Genomic DNA, 21,008 nt, shown 5'->3' with positions numbered 1-21,008 from the left:
CTTCGTTCGTTCATTCGCATTTCTGTGACTCTTTCTGTGTTTGCCTCCTTTCTTTTCAATCTTTATTTTCTTTTTCAGTTTCATATCAAATTTTTCATTTATTTTCTTCATCTTTCTCCACTCTCGTTTATCCCTTCATTTCTCTCTGTTTTTCTTCCTGTCTCTTCTTTCATTTCCTTGTATCTTCCTTTCTTTTTTATCCTTTTCTCTATCTTATCTTTCCCTCGCCTCTTTTTTCCTCCTCCTCCTGACCCCTTTTCTATTTTTTCTTACATTCTCTTTGTCTTCTTCCTCTGTTCCTATATTCGCTGCTGCTATCCATTTCTTTCTACGTCTCTTCGTCTTTTTCTTACATCCTATTTTTCCTTCGATCCTCTGTCTCTTTGTTAGCCCGCCTCTTCTTTCGTTTCTCTGTCTTTGTTTTAGCTCCTCCCTTTTCTTATTTCCCTTCTCTTTTCCTTCCTATCCCTGCATCTTTCTTCTCTGTTTCCTTTCCTTCCTTTTTTCCTCCATCTGTGCCCCCTGTATCCTGCAGAAAATGTAACCTGAAGACGGAGCCTCTAGTAGGGGCGCCTGGTACACACTGGAATGCCGTCTAATTAAACAGTTCTGAAGACAAGGCTTCAGATTTCACCGCCGCCCGCCTTTTCCTGCAAATACTTACTGCGCCTCAAGGATACTTCTTCCGCCCATGTTTACCCCGAGATATGTTACCCTGATGATACTGTGTAGGAAAAATGAGGGAACTTGCCTATGCCACCGCGAGTACAAGCGACTCAGTTGCCGAGCACTAATTGTTGTTTCTCATCTTCTTCTTGGGCCTTTTCACCCTATCAATCTCTTTTTCGTTTTCCTCTGATCCATCTTTTTTTATTATTTTTACTTGCGCAAACTTTTACATCCCTACATTGGGGTGAAGATTCTTTTTGACGTCATAATTAATTGGGAAAACTCGGAACATCGTGCCATGGATGAAGGGAGTTCCCCCTCTTCCCCCTACTATCTCGGCGAAAAGTTTTTAACTTCGGAAAACAGCCACAAGGATTAGTTCAAAGTACAGTCTGTGTAAACAGCCTTGTTAGGTGGGAACACAAAACGAGTTTTCGGGTACGCAAATCTGTTCTGATGAAGCGTGCACGTGTTTCTGGAGACGGACATCGCCGTTTCGGCTTTCGTTCTAATTATCTCTTCTCTTAATTACAAGTCCCAAGAATATCTCAGTAATTGAATTGGCTTTCCGGTTTATTTCTTAAGATTTGTTAATACAATAAAATTCTTGGTACTAATGAAAACTGTATACCGACTTAAGCTAATTGAATTCGAAAGCAGCTGCAATTGTTTATGTTAATACAAGTGCGAATTGAAGATATAATTAAAAAATAATGATCAGCTTAAAATTTATTTTAATTATTACATAGCTCGGGGTTGCTGTTGCAAAGAATTGTCGAGCGCCGACAGGTCAGGAACGAGCGAGCAGTCTCCTATTTCAGTTTAGCATGTCAACTGTGTGCGCATGCTACAGACGCTAAGATGATTAATGAATATAGAGCATTTTGTGAAATGGATATCGGTAGGAGAGTGCCTTCTCTTCCACTGTGACTGACTTGGTTCTGATTTACTAACCGGTCACTGATTTAGCTTCCAGTGTCCGCCGGTTAATACTCCAAAGTTGAATCACTGAGCTCCCTTACCCACACCGAATGATTGACTCTCCTCTGAACTGACTTAACCTCTAGGCGAACCGAATATAGGTCACCATCTCCAACAGTTCTTATATTACTGTGTTTTATCCGCTGCCACGGGAATGTGTCTTTAGGGAGCCGTTGGCTAGCAACGAAATTCCTGGTATGTTCTATGCCGCGGGAACGTGTGTTCCCGAACCGTTGCCTAGCAAAGAACGTCACTTCTGGCTCTACTGTTCCGGCTTTCAGGCGTCATATAATATTTTGTGCATAAATGTGTTAGTATCAATATTTAATAACTACTTTTATTAAAAGTCTTAAAAGCGTGTTCCTCTCTGAAATGGGGGGGGGGAGCTATTTTAATCTGTTTTCTTACGTCAAACGCCATCTGCAAGATTGTTATTTCATAGTTACGTACTTGTTTCATTTATATAATTTCACCGCATTCCGTTTCAAGCAACGTTCAATTGTGCAGTACGTCACATAAAACAAACCAATGTTGTTCTTTCATTTCTGAGACTTCTTCAACATTTCTCTCTAACAAACAAGGCTCTTGTTTTCTGTAATCAGGCACAGCTATTTCTGTCTCTGTTCCTCTCCCAGTCGGTGGCTGCGACCTTCTTGCCGTCTCTGTCTGGCCTCACTTTACTTTATCAACATTACTCCAACAGAGAAAAGATAAAAAACAATTGTGGATGAGGAGAGTTAAAAATGTCTCGTCCTGAGTTGCGCAGTTTGCTACAATTAAGTGGAGTGAATGTCTCTCGGTCCCTCGGGATTGAGAAGGGTAAATGAAATTGTTTTCTTTTCTTGTTGGCTCGTGCATGATAATAAGACGTCGAGCAGGTTGCCATGGCGCTAGGCTTCCAAACTTGTATTCCGGAGACCCTCATTTCGAATCTCGTCTAGGACAGTGGCTACCTGATAGATTTTGTTCACAGTTTTGTTCAGTCCTTCCAGGCAAATGCCGGGATGTTACCTCGAGATCACTTCCTTTCAAGTCCTTGCTCGTTCATCGGATAGAAACAGTTTCCTGAAATAGTCCAAAAAAATAAAAAATAAAAATCAATGTATTGCCCTTGCCGGGTGGCATACACATAGTAACATCCGAATTTCTTATAAATAACATAAAAATTCCTATACGGTCCGTTTTGTATTACAGGAAAGTAGACCATTAGTTCTTCCCAGAACTTATTGTTTCTTAAGTACTGAATGTTAATACATGATCATCACATTAATGGAAGAATGTGGAAACAGGGTGCTGAGGAGAATATTTGGGCCAAAGAGGGGTGAAGTGACGGGAGGTTGGAGAAAACTGCATAATGAGGAGCTTCATAACGTGTACTCATCTCCAGCTATAATTAGAATGATCAAGCCAAGGAGGATGAGATGGGTAGGGCATGTAGCATGCATGGCTAATTTACTTGTGAGTCTTTCCATCAGGAGATGTCGGAGTAAATTTATGAATGTTACGATGTAGCTTCGTAACTCTTCGCGTGTATTGGAATGATAATTGCAATGTGTATGAGATGGACAGCGCATGTAGAACGTTTGGGAGGGAACAGGTTACATACGGAGTCTGTGTAGGAAAACCTGAAGGAAAGAGATCACTATGAAGACGTAGGCATAGATGGAGGAATAATATTAGAATGGATCTTAGGAAACAGGATGGGGCGTGGACTGGATTAATCTGGCTTAGGATAGGGACCAGTCAACATGGCAGTGAACTTTCGTTTTCCATAAATTGCAGGGAATTTCATAAGTGGCTTAGCGACTGGCAGTTTCTCAAGTAGGAGTCAGTTCCATGGATGTTATGAATAGTCTGTAAGTAGGAGCGGTCGCAGCATGTAACAGAAATAGACTAAGTTTGGATTATCACTTGTTCTCCTTAGGAAAACACCGGAAGTTTAATTGACGCAAGTAAAGAGGTTGGTCTACGAGTAAACAGAGAGAAAACTAAGTATAAGTTACTGTCTCGTCACCAAAATGCAGGGCAAAATCATGACATACAGATAGGAAACAGATGTTTTGAAAATGTGACACAGTTCAGATATTTGGGAACAACGATAACAGATCGAAACCTGATTCAGGAGGAAATCAAGAGGAGAATGAACTCGGGCAATGCTTGCTACCATTCAGTCCAGAACCTTCTGTCTTCTCGTCTGTAGTCCAAAAACATAAATATTAGAATATACAAAACTATAATTTTGCCTCTGGTTCTGTATGGGTATGAAACTTGGTCTCTGACATTAAGGGAGGAACATAGACTGAGGGTGTTTGAGAACAGGGTGCTGAGGAGAACATTTGGACCAAAGAGAGATGAAATCACAGGAGGTTGGAGAAAACTGCATAATGAGGAGCTTCATAACTTGTACTCTTCTCCAAGTATAATTAGAATGATCAAGTCAAGGAGGATGAGGTGGGCAGGTCATGTAGCACGAATGGGGGAGACANCTCAGCTCCATGAGTAAGTAAGTAAGTAAGTAAGTAAGTAAGCTATGAAATGCCAACGGGAAGTTTGTACAGTTGTTAACATAGGTATGTGAAGCATCAGATCTATGGAGAAGACAGAATGTATAGACACGTTGAATTCTATTTTTACCTATAAAAATAAAATTAAGAAATACCGAAACGCAGTACCTGCAATAATTGCAGACACAGCTGCTTTTGTACGGTAACAACAGAACGATAGGGTTGGCTACTGGTAACGATGGGTCACTGGCTATTCCGGTTGAGATCTTCCGTTGTTACTGTCAGTCCCTCCGTGGCACGCGGAAGCGTAGATGGTTGAGGCGCTATGATACAAGTCGGAAGGTCGCGGGTTGATTCCATATGAGATCATTGGATTTTTCAGTTGACGTAAACTTTCCAGCCACGCTGTGACCCTGGGGTCGACTCAGCCTCTAACAGAAATGAGTACCAGGAATCTTTCTCGGGGGATAAAGTACGGCCGGTGCGTAAGGCTGACAAAATCACCGCCATCTGTGAGCCGATTGTCTAGAAAATGTGGGAGCCTCAACGTCTCACAGCCCTATGGTCCTCCGCGACCTGTTACAGGGATAGTTTTTTTATCCTCAGTCCCTCCAGGCAAATGCGAGAACGGTGCCTCTATTACGCTGTGAAGGCTTCCTTTCAAATCCTTACCTATACACAGTTTATTATCGTAATAAATCTCATGTATTCTAAACAATTAGAGCATTGTTACGTAACCCACAGAAAGTTTACAGATTGCGAACTTTGAAGGTGAGTGAATACCGTTTCTGTTTCACATTCAGAGATTCTGGGTTCAAATCTTGTCACACGAATAGGCTCCCACTTGGATTTTAGCTCAGCTTTCTATAATATCACGTTAGAAATTGGGTAACAAGACAGTCACTATCACTTGGATTATAATGCAGTTTTCTTTGTATGATCCCATCGACGTTTCGGAGAGAAGTGTATCCTTTGCTAACAGTAACCTGAGCAAGGAATCAACAATAAGCAGGCTTCATTCGACGCTGAAGAAGGAGGCGATATGTTCCTCCGAAACTCGGATGTATTTCTACCGGCATATGTCTCGATACAACGCAGGGTATCTCAGCGCTGTGATAACCTCAAATTCAACTACGTTAACTTGTTTCGAAGAGTTACAGCGACTCGTGGTTTGTTTCCCCTACTCTCCTCTTATCTCATTTCAAGGACTTTTCCTTCTTCTCTCGGCTTTCCTCGTCTCTTCTTTTGGAAATAAGAAGAAGGGAGACTGATTGGAAGCGACTTACACCCCCCTCCGCTCCACTCTCCTTCCCTGCCGTGCATTGGTCCCGGTATTGCTTTATTAAGTTTTCATATTCAATCTTGACTTGCCATTACCCCTGGAGACTAAGCTACAAGCAACGCAACGGGGCACGGAAACGTGGGAGCTGGTAAGGGGGAACGTCCAACCCTCCTTCACCCCCCACGCCACCCCAGCTTCTTTCAATTCTACTGTCTGTCTACTTTCATTGTATGAAATTGCGTCAGATTTTTTCAACGGGTTGCCTACCCAACCCTGCCCGTCATTCGCCCCTAATTACCTTGTATATATATCGTTGCTCACACTAGCGGCTGATGATGAGTAACTCTGACGTTTAGCTCCGGAATGGAAAGTAGGGGAAAAGGTTTTTTATTTTATGAAAAAGCTAAAGAAGAAGAAGAAGAAGAAAGTTATGGAGTCTTGTCACATTGAGTTATGTCTCAACAGGAATTATTATTATGCAAATAAATTGCGAAGTTTGGCAAATATAATACCTTTCAGCCTTGACCCCCAACGTTACCTAACCTCGCAAATATGGAAAAAAGTTAACAAGATTTTCTGAGAAGAACTAACCGCCTAATTTCCCTTCATACAATACGGACCGCGTATTTGCGTATTTGTTGCCGCGGTAACGTTTTTACGTAGCCGTTGCCTAGCAACGATATTAAGATAAACATATAGGCAGACTGATGGAGGATATATAAGGTAAGCCGTTGCGATGGGCTCAGTTGCCATGATATACATGTCAAGATTCATAAAGGCTGGTTCAGGCATTCACAAGTTAAGGGAGGCATACACAGACACCCCATACAGTTATACATCTCTGTGTAAAAGAGAATTGTGCATATTTACCACGCATTGAACTCGTATGAGGGTATCATGTTGTATCTTCATGGATTCTGGTAACAGAACGGGGTAGGTTTACCCCCTCGGAAGTTTTACCCTGTGGACAGAGCTCCAAAATACATCGAATAGGATGCTGGGTAGACTCCAGAGAAGGAAATGGCTCTATACAGAAGAGAAGAAAACCTCACCCCTCTGGAAAATCGAAGCCCTCTGTGTTCCTCACAGTAGCTTGTAAGTTAAATTTCGTACTCTTCGAGCATGTGCCTGCTCGAACCACAGGTTGTGCACCATGAGTTAACGACATTCAGAGATGCTCATTTATCAGTCTTTTATCGCTAAGAGTGACAGATTTATTGTGTACTGCACTAAGCTGCCGTTTCAGATTTTTCAGATGTGCTGTTCATATGTGGATATATAAACACTTCAAGAATTCAAATGTTGGGAATATTCCATTTGGAGGCGGGGTCGAATACCTCCACCGTGACCATGCGAGTCGTAAGAGGCGACGAAGAAGGAAATCTCAAATGTGAAACAGAAAAATGCGGTCGCTAGTCCCACGGGACTCGGACCCGAGAATGACTGCGCTGGCGAGGACCAGCAGAAAATATAAATGACAGACCTGTCCTCTCGTCAGAGAGAGAACCCCCCCCCCCATCAACAAACCCGCAACTCTCTGACAATAATAAAAATGTGGTCATAAGCCCCAGATGGGTGCTTTATTTCAAAACAGACTGGCCGACTGACCGTCGGTTGTAACTCAAGACTCATACTCAGACGCTGGGAAAGCAACTGAATTTCGTATATTTCATTGAGCGTGTATAGTTGATAATATGTCGACAGATGTCGCTCGCTATCAAAACAAACTGCGTGGTTTGAGTTCTAAGAGAACTATACCGACCGAGCGACCATCGTTTGTCGGCGAAGTTAGTGCCAACTTTAGCGGATAGAGGGTGTCACGTGGTCAGGGCAACGAATCCCCACGGCCGTTAATCTCGATTTTCTAGACCGGAGCCACTATTTCCTTGAAATAGCTCCTCACTTATCCTCACGAGGCTTAGTGGACCCCGTTCCAGACCCACTACTTCTCAGAAAATCTGGTAGCGCCGGAAATCGAACCCGGACCTCTGACCACTAGACCGCAGAGGCGATGCCGGACGCTAGCACATGTAGTTATTATATTGTAGAGGTCGAAATTTTCGTCTCTTGGTACTTGTAGGTTGAGATATAACTTTTCTGTGTTAATTCGAGAATTGGTTCTGTTTTGTGCTTCAGGTGCGGAACGCTCTTCCTTATCGGGCATCAATTCCTACAGAACAGGGTCTGACACAGAGGAAGCAACCACGACAGACAACCCCACAACCCCCTTCCCTACACCGCCCCCGACGTGTGCGTCCCCTACTATGTACCACCACCCGCTCAGCAGCAATCCTCTACAGCACGCCCCAAACCTGTCTTCATCCGGAAGCCATCGTCAGGCCTCACCTTACCCCATAGAGTCAACCAACCTGTCTGAAAACTCAACCCCCGTCAACTCCACCAGCCCTCGCTTCCCATCACACATGCCCTCGTCTTCGTCCACGTCACGACACCACCACGGCGGACATCACCACCATCATTATCCAATCAAGAAGTCGTCACTGAGTCGGAGTGACGCCAGCGTCGGCTCGAAGCAGTCAGCGAGTCAGCAGTATGGGCAGACAGGCAGCTCGGGTACCCTGGGGAGCAGGGGGCGACTTTCGGCCAGCAGCCGCAGGATGGCAGCACAGCAGCAACAGCAGCAGAGTGGCGCAACAATGACGTCGTCCTCTTCAACGTCATCGGCGTCGTCTCTTACAGACAACAATTCAGATATGACGTACCCGGGAGTCGACATGTTGGGCGGAGTCAAAGATGGAAGACGCCACAATTTGGAGAACGGTGAGTGTAAACAGAACTGTAGAAAATGTTTCGCGTATTTTTTTCGTCTTGCATCTCTTAGAGTTCTCACTCACGAACTGGAGCTGAATTCATTGGTTATCTTTGCCACTCGACTCTGTTGGCTGTTTGCATTATGAAGTGCCACTTGTTTTCATGCTCTGTGACTGTCGCCCTGCCTCACTCGAGGAGCGAACTTATGGATCCTACTCGCAGATATCTGTGTAGCAGTTCACGGATATTCCATAGCAGCCAGTTGCAAGTAATTGGGACAAACCAGATACTGGTCTGTGCTGAAGGTAAATTTATTTACGTATGAAGACGTATGGGGGAGTGGATGTATAGATCCATATGTTCTTGATCTCGGCACTAGTTGGAGGTGAGTGGTCAGCTTCACGCCCTGGCTGCCTTATCCCCGGGAAAATAGTAACCACGGTACCCATTGCATTGGGGGCTGGATGAGCCCCAGAACGGGTTTGGACGACGCGGAGAAGAGAAAATTTTTAAACCTACCGGGACTCAAACTCCGAGCCCTAGGCCGTCCAGCCCATAGACAGTCGCGCTATGTAGACTATGCTATCTACTAATGATTAATATTATGTTCTGGGATGTGACGCCGTGTAGTATGGCACAGAGAGAGGGACCCGCTACGCACTCTGGTTACTATATGTACCACCTCCTTTAAAATTAAGCAAAAGAAAGTTGAACATTTCACACGTATTGACGTATTGTGGTTATGTTTCCATGCATGTATAAGTCGCAACAGAGACGGAGATAATTTCTGTAAAATGTAGGTCTTATTCAGTTACTCAGTATAGAGGGCGTGGGTTTCCCCATGCACCGCGACTAATAGTCTATTGTACGTCCCCCTTTAATTTCTAATGTCGCCATACCCTACCGATACTGGTGCCCGCTATCTCCCCTTTCTGCCAGCGATGTCGGCCCTCTACTGGCAGTGGTACCCAATAACTTCCCCATCTACCGGAGACATTGGAGACTACTTGGGCGGGAAACTCTTTACCTAATTTTGCTCAGAGGTCTCCTAGAGACATGATCTTTTACGTGCCGTAAATCTACGACAGGGGACCCACGGCTTAAAGTCCCTCCCGGTGGACTTGTTCCCTAAATTTTTCCGCCCTTAAAAATTTCACGACCTCCGCCGGGTTTGAACCCGCGTACCTTGAGTCATGAGGTGGGAACGTTACCCCTAGATTACGGATGCCGCTAAATGTAGGTCTTTGTAATGGCATGTTTTCTGTGAGGTAGGAACTGAATTCTTGAAAGTTAGTTGGACGTGTTTAATTCTTAAATTTCCAAACTGTGCAGTTCGCCACATCAGAATCCCGGAGCCACTGTCTCAAACCGCTGCTAACCATTTCACGCTGCGGTCGAAGCCTGGGAACCTTCTAGTAAAATTATACAGTTTCTCCTCCCTTTCCCTTCCCCAGATAAAGTCTCACTCCCCTCTTATGATATTTTCTTTCACCCAAAAGTGTATTATTCTTTGTTTCCCCCTCCCGCTATATGTTTCATTGGGCTAGATGATGTATTTTGTTTGAATCTTGGGTTTATATGCGGCCATATTATCATATCTAATGGTTATACAGCATTTGTAGACCATTAGAACAACCACAACATATTACGAAGTTATTCCCCGGAAATCTGAACACATGATACTTTATGCCTCAATTTGACATTCTCACATCGGTGAGGATAACAGTGAAGCCATGTTGTGTGGCGAAAGTTCACCGACGTTTCGGAGTACAGTATTGCCTCCATGTTTAGTGTCATAGAGTAAACCAAGCATCCAGCAAGAAGCATGTAAGCAAAAGTGATTCCTTGGCTTACTTTTCAACCCTGAAGATGGAGGCAGTTCGGTTGTCTGAAACATCTGTGTACTTCTACCAGACTACACGGCGTGACGTCTCAGAGGACAGTACTCTTCACTTGATACTTATAGATCGTTTGGGAGCTCATATGGAGCGGAGTTACTTATCCCCTGTGTATTTGTCGGTGAAATCAATTTGGCCTCTTAATCCACCCTTCTGCCACTTTCACCCTTAATTGTAATTCTGTACGCATGACATCAATATCTTGAGGAAAGTTTTAGAGAGGGGTAGATTGTTGGTGCCAAGTGGAAAGACATACCGGGGGCGTCCGGGAGGGGTGGGGGATGTCTAATGTGCTTCGTGGGATGTAACAAGATTGATTGGTAAGGGTAGAATCCGTGATTGGAATTGTACTTTATTATTTGCACACACACACACACACACACACACACTCCCCCTACCCCGGAAATAAAGGTAAACGCATTTCCTGTGATGGTTTTACAGTGAGATTTGAAACGGGAACCACTAAACACTTTATTCGCCATTTAGATCAGAATTTCCCGCCTTTAAATTAGGAGCATTTAAACGCATCCGTTCATATAAACGTTCAAATGGGAAACTCTACTATATGCACGTTAACCTTCGATCCATTTTAATGATATTTTGAAGCATTCATAAGTCTGGAGCATCCGTTACAGAAGAGAAAGTTAAAAAAAATAGAGAGTAGTTTTTGTTTAACTCGTGACGTTGGCAGCACTGAGAAATATAGCCGGACAGGAACAATATGAACAACCCAAGATGGATTGCAACTTCTCAAAGCAATGCCTATGAGAAGCAATGTTTTCTGGGGTGAGACTATGTATTTTGATGGAAGCCCAACGATGTTTCGGAAAAAAGAGTGTCGCCATCTTCAGGGTCGAATACTAAGACGCTCTAGTTTCGTTCGAAACGTCTGGGGTCAGCTGTATATGAACATGTAGGGACAGCTGCCCCTGCCGGGAATCGAAACTCCATTCTTCGACCTTCGAGCCTGTAGCCTGAGCTAATACAGCTCCCCATACCAAGTCCGTACCAATTGAAACATGAAAATTGTAGCGGTCCTTAAGAACCTGGGATCAACCCACCACTGCAGGAGGGTGGTTTTGTGAGCAATTCTCTGCGCCGCTAGCCTCTGGAGGCTACTGTATAGCGTGGGGTAGCTGGGTGATTGATGAATGATAAATTGGAAGGGATCTGGAAGGAAGCGGTTTTGGCCAAATTATATACACCTCGAGAGGAGAGAGAACGTTAAAGATAGGTCTTGTCCTGGCAGAGATATGAACCCAGCTTCCCCTGAATACGAGTGCAGAGCGTTGGCTCTGTGCTAGCTTCAAGGTGTAATGCAATATGGTAACAGATAATAAAGAAGCCGATGCCATCTGATTGGCCAAGTTGGCCTCCGACAGCGAAGTGAATATCTCTGTAGACGTCTGGTACATTACACAAGTTGTCATGGAGTCTGACCGTTCTGCGTTAGTTTTAAACTTCAACTGAAGGAGATATGACCCAGGGTCTTGTAAAATGTCTGGACACTCAGAGCTGCACGTTAGGAAGCTGTCCAGCAAACACGTGATCCGTAGAATCTGCCATGTACAGTCCCACTATTCTTTCTCCAGTTCTGTAAACTGTGTAGAGAAGGGGGTAGTTTTGCTAAGCTTCTGGGAAAAGTGACGGCGGAACTTGTGGAACTGTACGGTCCACCTTGAAAACATTTCCTTAAATTCCCGTGAGGCGATGAGGTAATTAGGATGCTTATTTAGTTCCATGCTCAGTGTATTTGGTTTCGCGTACTTGCAACCCAATCATAACATCCAAAACAAAAAAACTCCATGGCTTGAGTCCGAAAGCGAACAATACCGACCGAGCGACTGTCGCTTGTAGGCGAAATTAGTGCCAACTTTAGCGGATAGATGGTGTCATGTGGTCAGCGCAACAAATCCCCACGGCCGTCAATTTCGGTTTTCTAGACCGGAGTATTTCTTTGAAATAGATCCTCAGTTATCCTCACGAGGCTGAGTGAAACCCGTTCCAGACTCAGTATTTTTCATAAAATCTGGTATCGCCGGGAATCGAACAGTCTTGCTGACTAGAGAGAGACTGTTGGAAGATCCGTGCCCGCAACAGCGGTGCGAAACGCGCGTTTCGGCTCACTGTTCTCATAATCTCACGCAGGATCATTACGATTTTACTGTATACAAAGAAAATTTACTCCTGTAACGACTCAAGCTGTGTTACTCAAGCTCAGCCACGTTAAGAACGGAACTTCCGTGTTGTACTATTGCAAATGCCTTGGATGGAATGTTATCTTTCAGTCACACTTCAAAATCGTCACGACATACCGAGGATACGTCACAGTATCGGAGCATAACGCCACTACTTATAATTTGCACAGCCGAAGAATAAAGCCACAACACATCTAGCATGGGGCCACGCGGTAGCGTAGTGGTTGAGGAGCTATGCTACAAGCCGGCAGGTCGTGGGTTCAAGTACCGATGAGGTCATTAGATTTTTTTTTCAGTTGACCTAATCCTTCTAGCCCCACTAGGCCCTGGGGTTTACTCAGCCTCTAACAGAAATGAGTACCAGGAATTAATTAAATAATTTTCCTGGGGAGCAAAGCGCGGCCGGCGCGTAAGGCTGACAACCTTACCGCCATCCTTGAGCCGATTGTCTAGAAAATGTAGGACCCTCAGCGTCTCACAATCCTATTGGCCTTCACGGCCTGGTACAGGGATACCTTTACTTCTTACTTTTACACATCTAGCATATTTCATAGTGCCGGAGCATACTTCACAATCGGAGCGTAACGCCACCACGTATATAGCATAATTTACAGAGCCGCAGCGTAACATCTTCACACGCGTAGCATAGTTCACAGAGACGGAGCGTAACATCTTCACACACGTAGCATAGTTCACAAAGACGGAGCGTTATAACTTCACACGGGTAGCATAGTTCACAGAGACGGAGCGTAACATCTTAACACGCGTAGCAGAGTTTACAGAGCCGGAGCATAATAACTTCACACGGGTAGCATAGTTCACAGAGACGGAGCGTTATAACTTCACACGGGTAGCATAGTTCACAGAGACGGAGCGTTATAATTTCACACGGGTAGCATAGTTCACAGAGACGGAGCGTTATAACTTCACACGGGTAGCATAGTTCACAGAGACGGAGAGTAACATCTTCACGCACGTAGCATAGTTTACAGAGCCGGAGGTACGACAAACGGACTGTATTATGTTACCTTATTTTCTGTTTTTGGAACTGTTTGTAGCGTTATTTGACGGCTGTGTTAATTGCTTCAAAACGCAACGACACTGCAGAAGCCTTCACAGGTGTTCATTTCTGCATCTTTTATTTATTCCTTTTCTGCTGAATGCCCGCAGGCGTCATGCATGTGAAAATGTTGTCTCCTTGGAAATGAGGTTGGTTTTAGTCTCAAATTAAATTTAATCTTTTTTCCAGGAAAACATCTTCGTTACTTCTAACTGATCCGAAAGTTATGTTCTTTCTGTGTTTAGATCTAACGAGTTAGTCAGCTTCCAGACCAATAGTTCGGAAAATGAACATCAAGGCCTAAGTTAGAAAACGCGAATTTACAATTTTTCTTATCTTCATGGTTTGCCATGAGATGTTTTGTTGTGTCTCCGTCCTTCCCATGGTTCAGATGGAACTAAGAGAGAGAAAGCAAGAGGAGAACTTGTCTGATTGTCTACTGAGGAAGTCCACTGGTCATCACCGTGCGGAAGAGTGAAATGCATGAGGACATGCCGTATCTGTGTCCTAGGCGTAAATTTGAAAACATTGGTAAAGTGTCAACTTCTTGGAGCTGATCCCTTTTTGAGAAGCCGCCCTTTGTACAGCTACTCAAGAACTTCCCAACAGTTTATGGAACCCGAAAGTTCATTACCGTGTTCACAAGAGCCCTCCACCGGTTCTTATCCTGAGCCAGATCAATACAGTCCATACTTCCCCATCCTGTGTCTCTAAGATTTTTTTTTAATATTATCTACCTACCTATGTTTTTGTCTTCCTAGTAATCTGTTTCCATTTTTTCTTTCCCCCAATATTCCATATATACGCATATCTTCCCATATTCGTGCTACATGCCCTGCCCATTTCATCCTCCTTGACTTGATCATTCTAATTATACTTGGAGAAGAGTACAAGTTATGAAGCTCCTCATTATGCAGTTTTCTTCAACCTCCTGTCACTTCATCTCCCTTCGGTCCAAATATTCTCCTCAACACCCTGTTCTCGAACACCCTCAGTCTATGTTCCTCCCTTAGTGTCAGAGACCAAGTTTCAGACCCATACAGAACGACAGGCAAAAGTATAGTTTTGTATATTCAAATTTTTAAGTTTTTAGACAGCAGACGAGAAGACGAAAGGTTCTGGACTGAATGGTAGCAAGCATTGCCCGAGTTCAGTCTCCCCTCAGTTTCCTCCTGACTCAAATTTTGTCTTGTTACTGTCGTTCCCAAACGTCGACCTGTGAATATTAAAATAATAATTTTGAGATTTTTACAGCTTCAGTGGTTCAGATTGTGGTGTTCTCTGTCGAGAACCACACAGAACACACAAATACACTGTCAGTAGAATGTTGTAGCTTTTATCATTCTTGAAATTGTTGGTGCAAATAGTTACCAGTCTTCTTTAGAGGCTTGAGAACGGCACTTTCGACTGGAGCCGTTAAATATAATGCAATAAATTTTGTATTTCAATGCATATTTCGTCTTCCGTCAGTCAGTCAGTCAGTCAGTCAGTCAGTCTGGCAGGCAGTCAGTCAGTCAGTCTCCAGTGAGTACACCACATTTTGTTATCTTTTGCAAGAGTGAAGTTTATCATTGTTGTTACGCAATTTCAGGTTGCTGTAGCAATAAAATGTCGACCGTAACAACGATACATTGAATTCACGTCTTGCAGTTTGCCACGAACTAGGGAACATTTTCTTGTTTCATTGTATCGTATCGAATTTGTGAGTTCATAATATTTGGATGTGGTTATATGAAATGTGAATGCCTCTGTGGTCTAGTGGTCAGAGTTCCTGGCTACAGGTCCGGGTTCGATTTCCGGCGTTACCAGATTTTCTGAGAAGTAGTGGGTTTGGAACGGGGTCCACTCAGCCTCGTGAGGATAATTGAGGAGGTATTTCAAGGAAATAGCGACTCCGGTCTAGAAATCTGAAATAACGGTCGTGGGGATCCGTTGCACTGACACGCGACACCCCCTATCCGCAAAAGTTGGCATTAACTTCGCCGACAAGCGACGATCGCTCGGTCGGTGTAGGCTTTCGGACTACAGGCTACGGAGTTTTTGTTCTTGAAATATAATGGAGTATACAAAAGAGAAGGTTATGATTGAATATTTTGTGTGTGTTATTCTTGGAAGAGCGCCTTAGAAGTAGGTTTCGGTGTATCAGGGCAGTACGTCACCTTACATAACGCACGATGAGTCTTCCTCGTTGAATTACGAATGGATTGAACACTAATATATTTTTGATATAAATCTAATTTTGCCTTTTATTTCTAAAACAGGTATAGTGATAGTGCTACATTCTGAATGCTTCGTGAGACTAATTGGATCATTTTCAGTTGAATAATTTCATTACACTAATTGTATTAGTTACCACTTTTTAAAATAGTCAGTGCATGGTGTATAATGGATTATAATCCAGTTACCTTTATGACACTTCTATTTTAGGTGAAGTTAAGAGCGAGTAAAATTCAAAAGAGTACCGCCAGGGACAAACTATTTCTGATGAGCCCTTCCGTTCCTTTATGAAATTGCTGTATAATCATATTATAATGGAACCCGGTAATAAAGCATTTTAAACAGATAAAAATGTACTTTATACAGTTTATTGGATGCAGAGTAATGGCTTTTAATTAACATCACCGTTATTAAGAAAACATCAACTTGGGTACGGATAATCGATAGCCAATTACTGAATACCTTTTTGTATAGCTGTCTGTTAGTTTAAATTTATTTTCTGCTGTCATCTGTTAATTGTACGGCAATTTGTGATAACCGGCGACATTACTGTAGACACGTATAAAGCCCGTTTCATGGCATATTTACGTTATGAATAAGCAGTTTTAAACCAATACACGTCAGTTGTTTTTGTACGTATTACCAGCTGTTGCTAAGTTTTGTCTTCAAATAATATTGAACGAACTGCCTTGAAACTCAGTTCCTTCTGTCTCAGAGTCTTGAACCAGCGGTTCTCAAATCATGGCACACGGATATATTTCCTACGATCCGTTTATTATTTTAAATTTTGTGTTAAACTAAACTGAACTCCGTGGCTTGAGTCCGAAAGCGAACTATACCGACCGAGCGACCGCCCCTTGTCGGCGAAATTTTATTGTATTGTACTGGAGAGGGTGGGTTTCCCCATGCACTTAGACCAACTGTTGGTCCATTGTGCGTCCACCTATGATATTCTACCAGTCCCGACTCAGCCAGCGACTTCGGCCTCTACTGGCTCAGCGGTATCTCGATGCTTCCCCCATCTACCACAGGCGTTAGAGACTACTGTTGGGCGGGAAATGTCCTGAATTTGGCTCAGTGGTCCCCTTGGGACACGAGGTTCTTTTACGTGACGTAAAGCTACGACACAGGACCCACGGCTTAAAGTCCCTCCCGGAGGACTTGTTCCCTGAATTTTTCCGCCCTTAAAAATTCCACGACCTCCGCCGGGTTTGAACCCGCGTACCTTGAGTCACGAACGTTACCCCTAGACTACGGAGGCCGCTTGTCGGCGAAGTTAGTGCCAACTTTAGCGGATAGAGTGTACCACGTGGTCAGCGCAACGAATCCCCAGGGCCGTTAATTTCGGTTTTCTACACCGGAACTGATATTTCCTTGAAATAGCTTCTCAGTTATCCTCACGAGGCTGAGTGGACACCTTTCCAGACCCACTACTTCTCAGAAAATCTGATAGCGCCGGATATCAAACCTGGACCTCTGGATCTGTAGCCAGGAACTCTGACCACTAGACCACAGAGGCGGTCATTTTAAATGTTATAATACTCTGTAAAATTAAAATATTATACTCCCCAAATTAAAAATTTATTCTACGTTAATAATAGCAAATAATATACATTTCAGGGAACCGTTTAGTAACTGTACGTCGTGTGCTCACAGCGCAGTCGTAACATCCCGTGTCAGAATATACAAAAATATGTTTCAACGTCATCTTTCAAACAAGCATTTTTAATGAAAATAGCAATAAGTAACGAAAGAGACTAATGAATACGTGACGACAGAGAGACAACGGAAGATCTACCCAACGCCAGTGTCAGTACTTCTAGGAGCCAGTGCGTGCGCACTCATAATCTCACGCAGCATCGTTATAATTTTATTATAGACCCTTACACATAAATGCGAAGGCAGGGAATTCTTAGCTATTGTAAGTAATTGCCCTCGAGTTAAATAAATTATAGTCTTTTACAATCGTGATAAATGGTGAATGGGATCCCATATATTCCAGTGGCTTATTTCACGACGCCGTTTCAGTTACGGTACTACTGCATATGTTGTGGGATAGTATGATGACAGACGAATTGGATGGAAGCGTTTCTGTCTTAATGGAGACGCGATCCAGGCATTTGCCTGGAGGAACTGAGGAAAACCAAAACCAACCTCAGGGTTGTCGGTGTCCCGGTAGAGATTCGAACCTAGTATCTCCCAAACAAGTCTAGAGAATTATCTCTAGACCAGATACTTCATTCCAGGATCTTATAAGGTTGATAATCTTTGTCTTAACCCGTACGTGACGTCATTTGGAACAATCTGACGGTGGCTCGCCTTGTTAACTTTTCTATCTTGAAGTAAAGTTTAACAGTGTACACTGCGTCACACCCCAAAATAGTGTTTTCATTGTCAAATAATGCATGGAATTTCAATTAAGCCTGAATCATTATTCTCCGGATTACAAAACAGTTTTCCTTCTATGTTCGACTTACATATTGCCTCCATCTTCAAGATAGAAAAGTAAGTAAAGCAAAGAATCTGCAAGAAATTAGCTCTAAACTGACCCTTGAGACAGAGACACTATGAGACTACGAGTACACGGCGTTCCATCTTGCGTTTGCTGCTGTGATATCTTGACTCTACTTACATAAGCGGTAGAGGAATGTAATGTAATTTATTATGATTTTGATATTATATTTTAGGTATAGATATGTTTCATAAACGGTTGCTAAGCAACAGATCTGTTTGAAACTCAGAGTAATGAATATTTCTATACAAATAATTCCATATATATTACATCCGGAAATTGTAAGATTGCTTTGAGATCCAAGATTGCTTCTGGGTATTGATGTAATTTTCTTTTTTCGCATTTATATATAAATGAAAATAATAATATACTGAAGAAGAAAATTAGAGGAAAAGTCGTAAATATTATATCTTTCATAACTACAAAATGGGATGCTTATGAATAGCTTTCACAGAATTATTGCTATTACGTTTAGCTTCCTGAAGGCAGGGGTGTGTTATGCAAAGTCCCTACAGCGTTTCTGTCTTACTCTGGTGATGATGTGCCTTTTCATTTCTATTGCATCTTAGTATTATCACGATTTAGGAGTGACTACAGACGGGGTATTGCTTGGTGAGTTCATTTATTGACCACTTACACACACCACTCGGAACTACAAGTAATCACGGCGCTATCGCTGACGTACACACTTCACAGATCACTGGCACATGCCAAGTCTTCTCAGTCTTCACTGGTCGCATCCTGGCAACGGATTTTAACGCAGTAATTATAGCAGTTTTACTGCAAATGCAGCACACATGAAGTCGTCTTTTCACAGCTGCACCATTCAAGCTAACTCCTTTCTTCACAGCCGGACTCTCAACTCTCAACTGAACTCGTTGCCCCACCCAGTTATCTTCTTTATAACCACTTCGACGGACCGAATGGAAAACATCGTTTCCAACAACTGTTGTTTTAGAGGCGTGTTACCGACCCGTTTTTTAGAAATGGCCGATGACAGAAATGAGCACTAGGAATCTTCCTGGGAGTCAAGGGCGGCCGGCGCTTAAGGCTGACAAACTTACCGCTATCTGTGAGCCGATTGTCTAGAAAATGTGGGAGCCTCGACGTCTCACAATCTTATGGGCCTCCACGGCCTGTTACAGGGATAAGTTTACCTTTTTGTCTGCAAGGATGCAGACTATACGGTTTCGGGGATTTCGTGGTTTTCCTCAGCCCGTCCAGACGAAAGTGAATATAGTACCTGTTTTAAGCCTGCTACCTCTTCCTTCCAAATCCTTTCCAGTTCACCTATCATCCCGCCATCTCAGACTACACACTGTAGATAGATCACTATAAATTAGTCCACAGGAATATTTCTGGGGGGTTACAGGGTGCATGGTTATAAATAATGTAGTTTGTAGAGCCGTTACTATGCAACGACCGCGAGATAAGCAAATATACCAGAGCCTTTTCTAAGCAACGGCTTGGTAAACACGTTCCCGCAGCAACAGGCTAGCACAACAATGACAACAGTAAAAGAGAAATGGCGTTTTCTATGTGTTCGTACCGAGATGTTATAACCGGAACGGTTTGGGGCAAGTAGTTAGTATGTTCAGACCGGCCCACCTATCCATATGGGCTCCCTTCTGCGCCACCGGAGGACCGCGCTCTCTAGGGGTTACAGATTCCCGCGACTTTGGCAAGTAGTTAATTTCAAGAGCGTTCATTTGAAAGTCCGGCTGTGAAGAGAGAACTTTGATGTATGGACTGTGTAATTCGGTGAGCCTCTTGTAGCTTCTGTGTTAAAATCCGTTACCAGGAAACGGCTACCAGAGTCTGTAATAGACTGAGAACGCTAGTCTCTGTGGTGTATAAGTGGTCAATAAATCGAGTCACCAATCCAAACCCTGTCTACAGTCACGCACATACTATGCCACGAGATCTCAATCTGTCACAGCATTTGCGTGGAGTCGCTGAGAAAATGTTACTAAATATGTGGGTTATTATAACCGATATCCCGGGTGAGAATCGAACCTAATAACTCCTGGATGAAAGTATAGGGCATCGCCAGCAAGGTTGCCCGATTCCAGAATTTTCATATAAAAGAAAAACCTATTTTGTGGAAGACAGAAGTTGCGTTTGAAATCAGCTGTACTCTCCGGAACTGAGACACGCACCCCGAACTCAGGCACGCAATTAGAACCCAAAACTCAAACAGTTCCAGGCCCACGCCCCATAATCTGAGCCCTTGTAACTGCATGTGACAGCACCCAACACCACGAAGACAGCTTTGGTAATAAGTTGCAAGTAAAACATTTAGGGGTAGTTTAGCGAGACATTAGTTATCTAACTCGTCGTGTGGCGGCGTTACTTGCACGTTCGGTAATATTGTAAGTTTGGTAATTGAATTAGCTTATACCACGCCGTGTATGTCTTATCACCAATAGCAACATGCAAGAACATTGCTCTCGGATTAAGTAATTAAGTATAAAATAGGATTATGTGTAATCTTGTTGTACTGGCTCGGCTTCGACGAAACTTCCCCGAGTTGACACATTGAGGGTGTAAACAAGCTCAGTTGCACAGTTTGTTGGAGTAGGGGAGATATTGCAACGTAAAATACCCATTCCCCGTCTCTAACAACATCTGTTCCCCAGTGTCACCAACCTAACCCGACAAAGGGTATCTGCATCTATGTAACATCATGCCACGGTTCTAATGAACGCTTACTAGCTGAAATACATGTTCTTCGTCCGGGTTATATTAGCCACTCTCCTCATATTCCAATCTGTTACAAAGCCGAAAAAGTAACAACATTGAGATATTTTATTCATACTCAATTAACGGCAATAAATAACGGTCGACCGGTCACGGTGGCTGAGCAGTCTAAGGCATGCACTATTTTCTCTCGCTCGGATGCCGGGATCGTGGGT

The 21,008-nt window shown here is 43.4% G+C and overlaps 1 protein-coding gene across 1 annotated transcript in view; it reads left to right on the top strand.

The window, feature by feature from the left end:
* The window catches only part of LOC111861709 (teneurin-a), a 461,404-nt gene that overhangs the window by 77,587 nt on the left and 362,809 nt on the right, over positions 1-21,008 (top strand). Inside the window, exon 3 of the mRNA XM_033750434.1 lies at positions 7,573-8,217. Coding sequence (XP_033606325.1) covers positions 7,573-8,217 — 645 coding nt within the window. The remainder of the gene's footprint in view (positions 1-7,572; positions 8,218-21,008) is intronic.

This window comes from Cryptotermes secundus, unplaced genomic scaffold, assembly GCF_002891405.2.
Source record: "Cryptotermes secundus unplaced genomic scaffold, Csec_1.0 scaffold136, whole genome shotgun sequence".
In the NCBI taxonomy this organism is placed as follows: domain Eukaryota; kingdom Metazoa; phylum Arthropoda; class Insecta; order Blattodea; family Kalotermitidae; genus Cryptotermes; species Cryptotermes secundus.
Note: the sequence above shows the minus strand (reverse complement) of the source record. Positions and strands in the feature narration are given on the sequence as shown.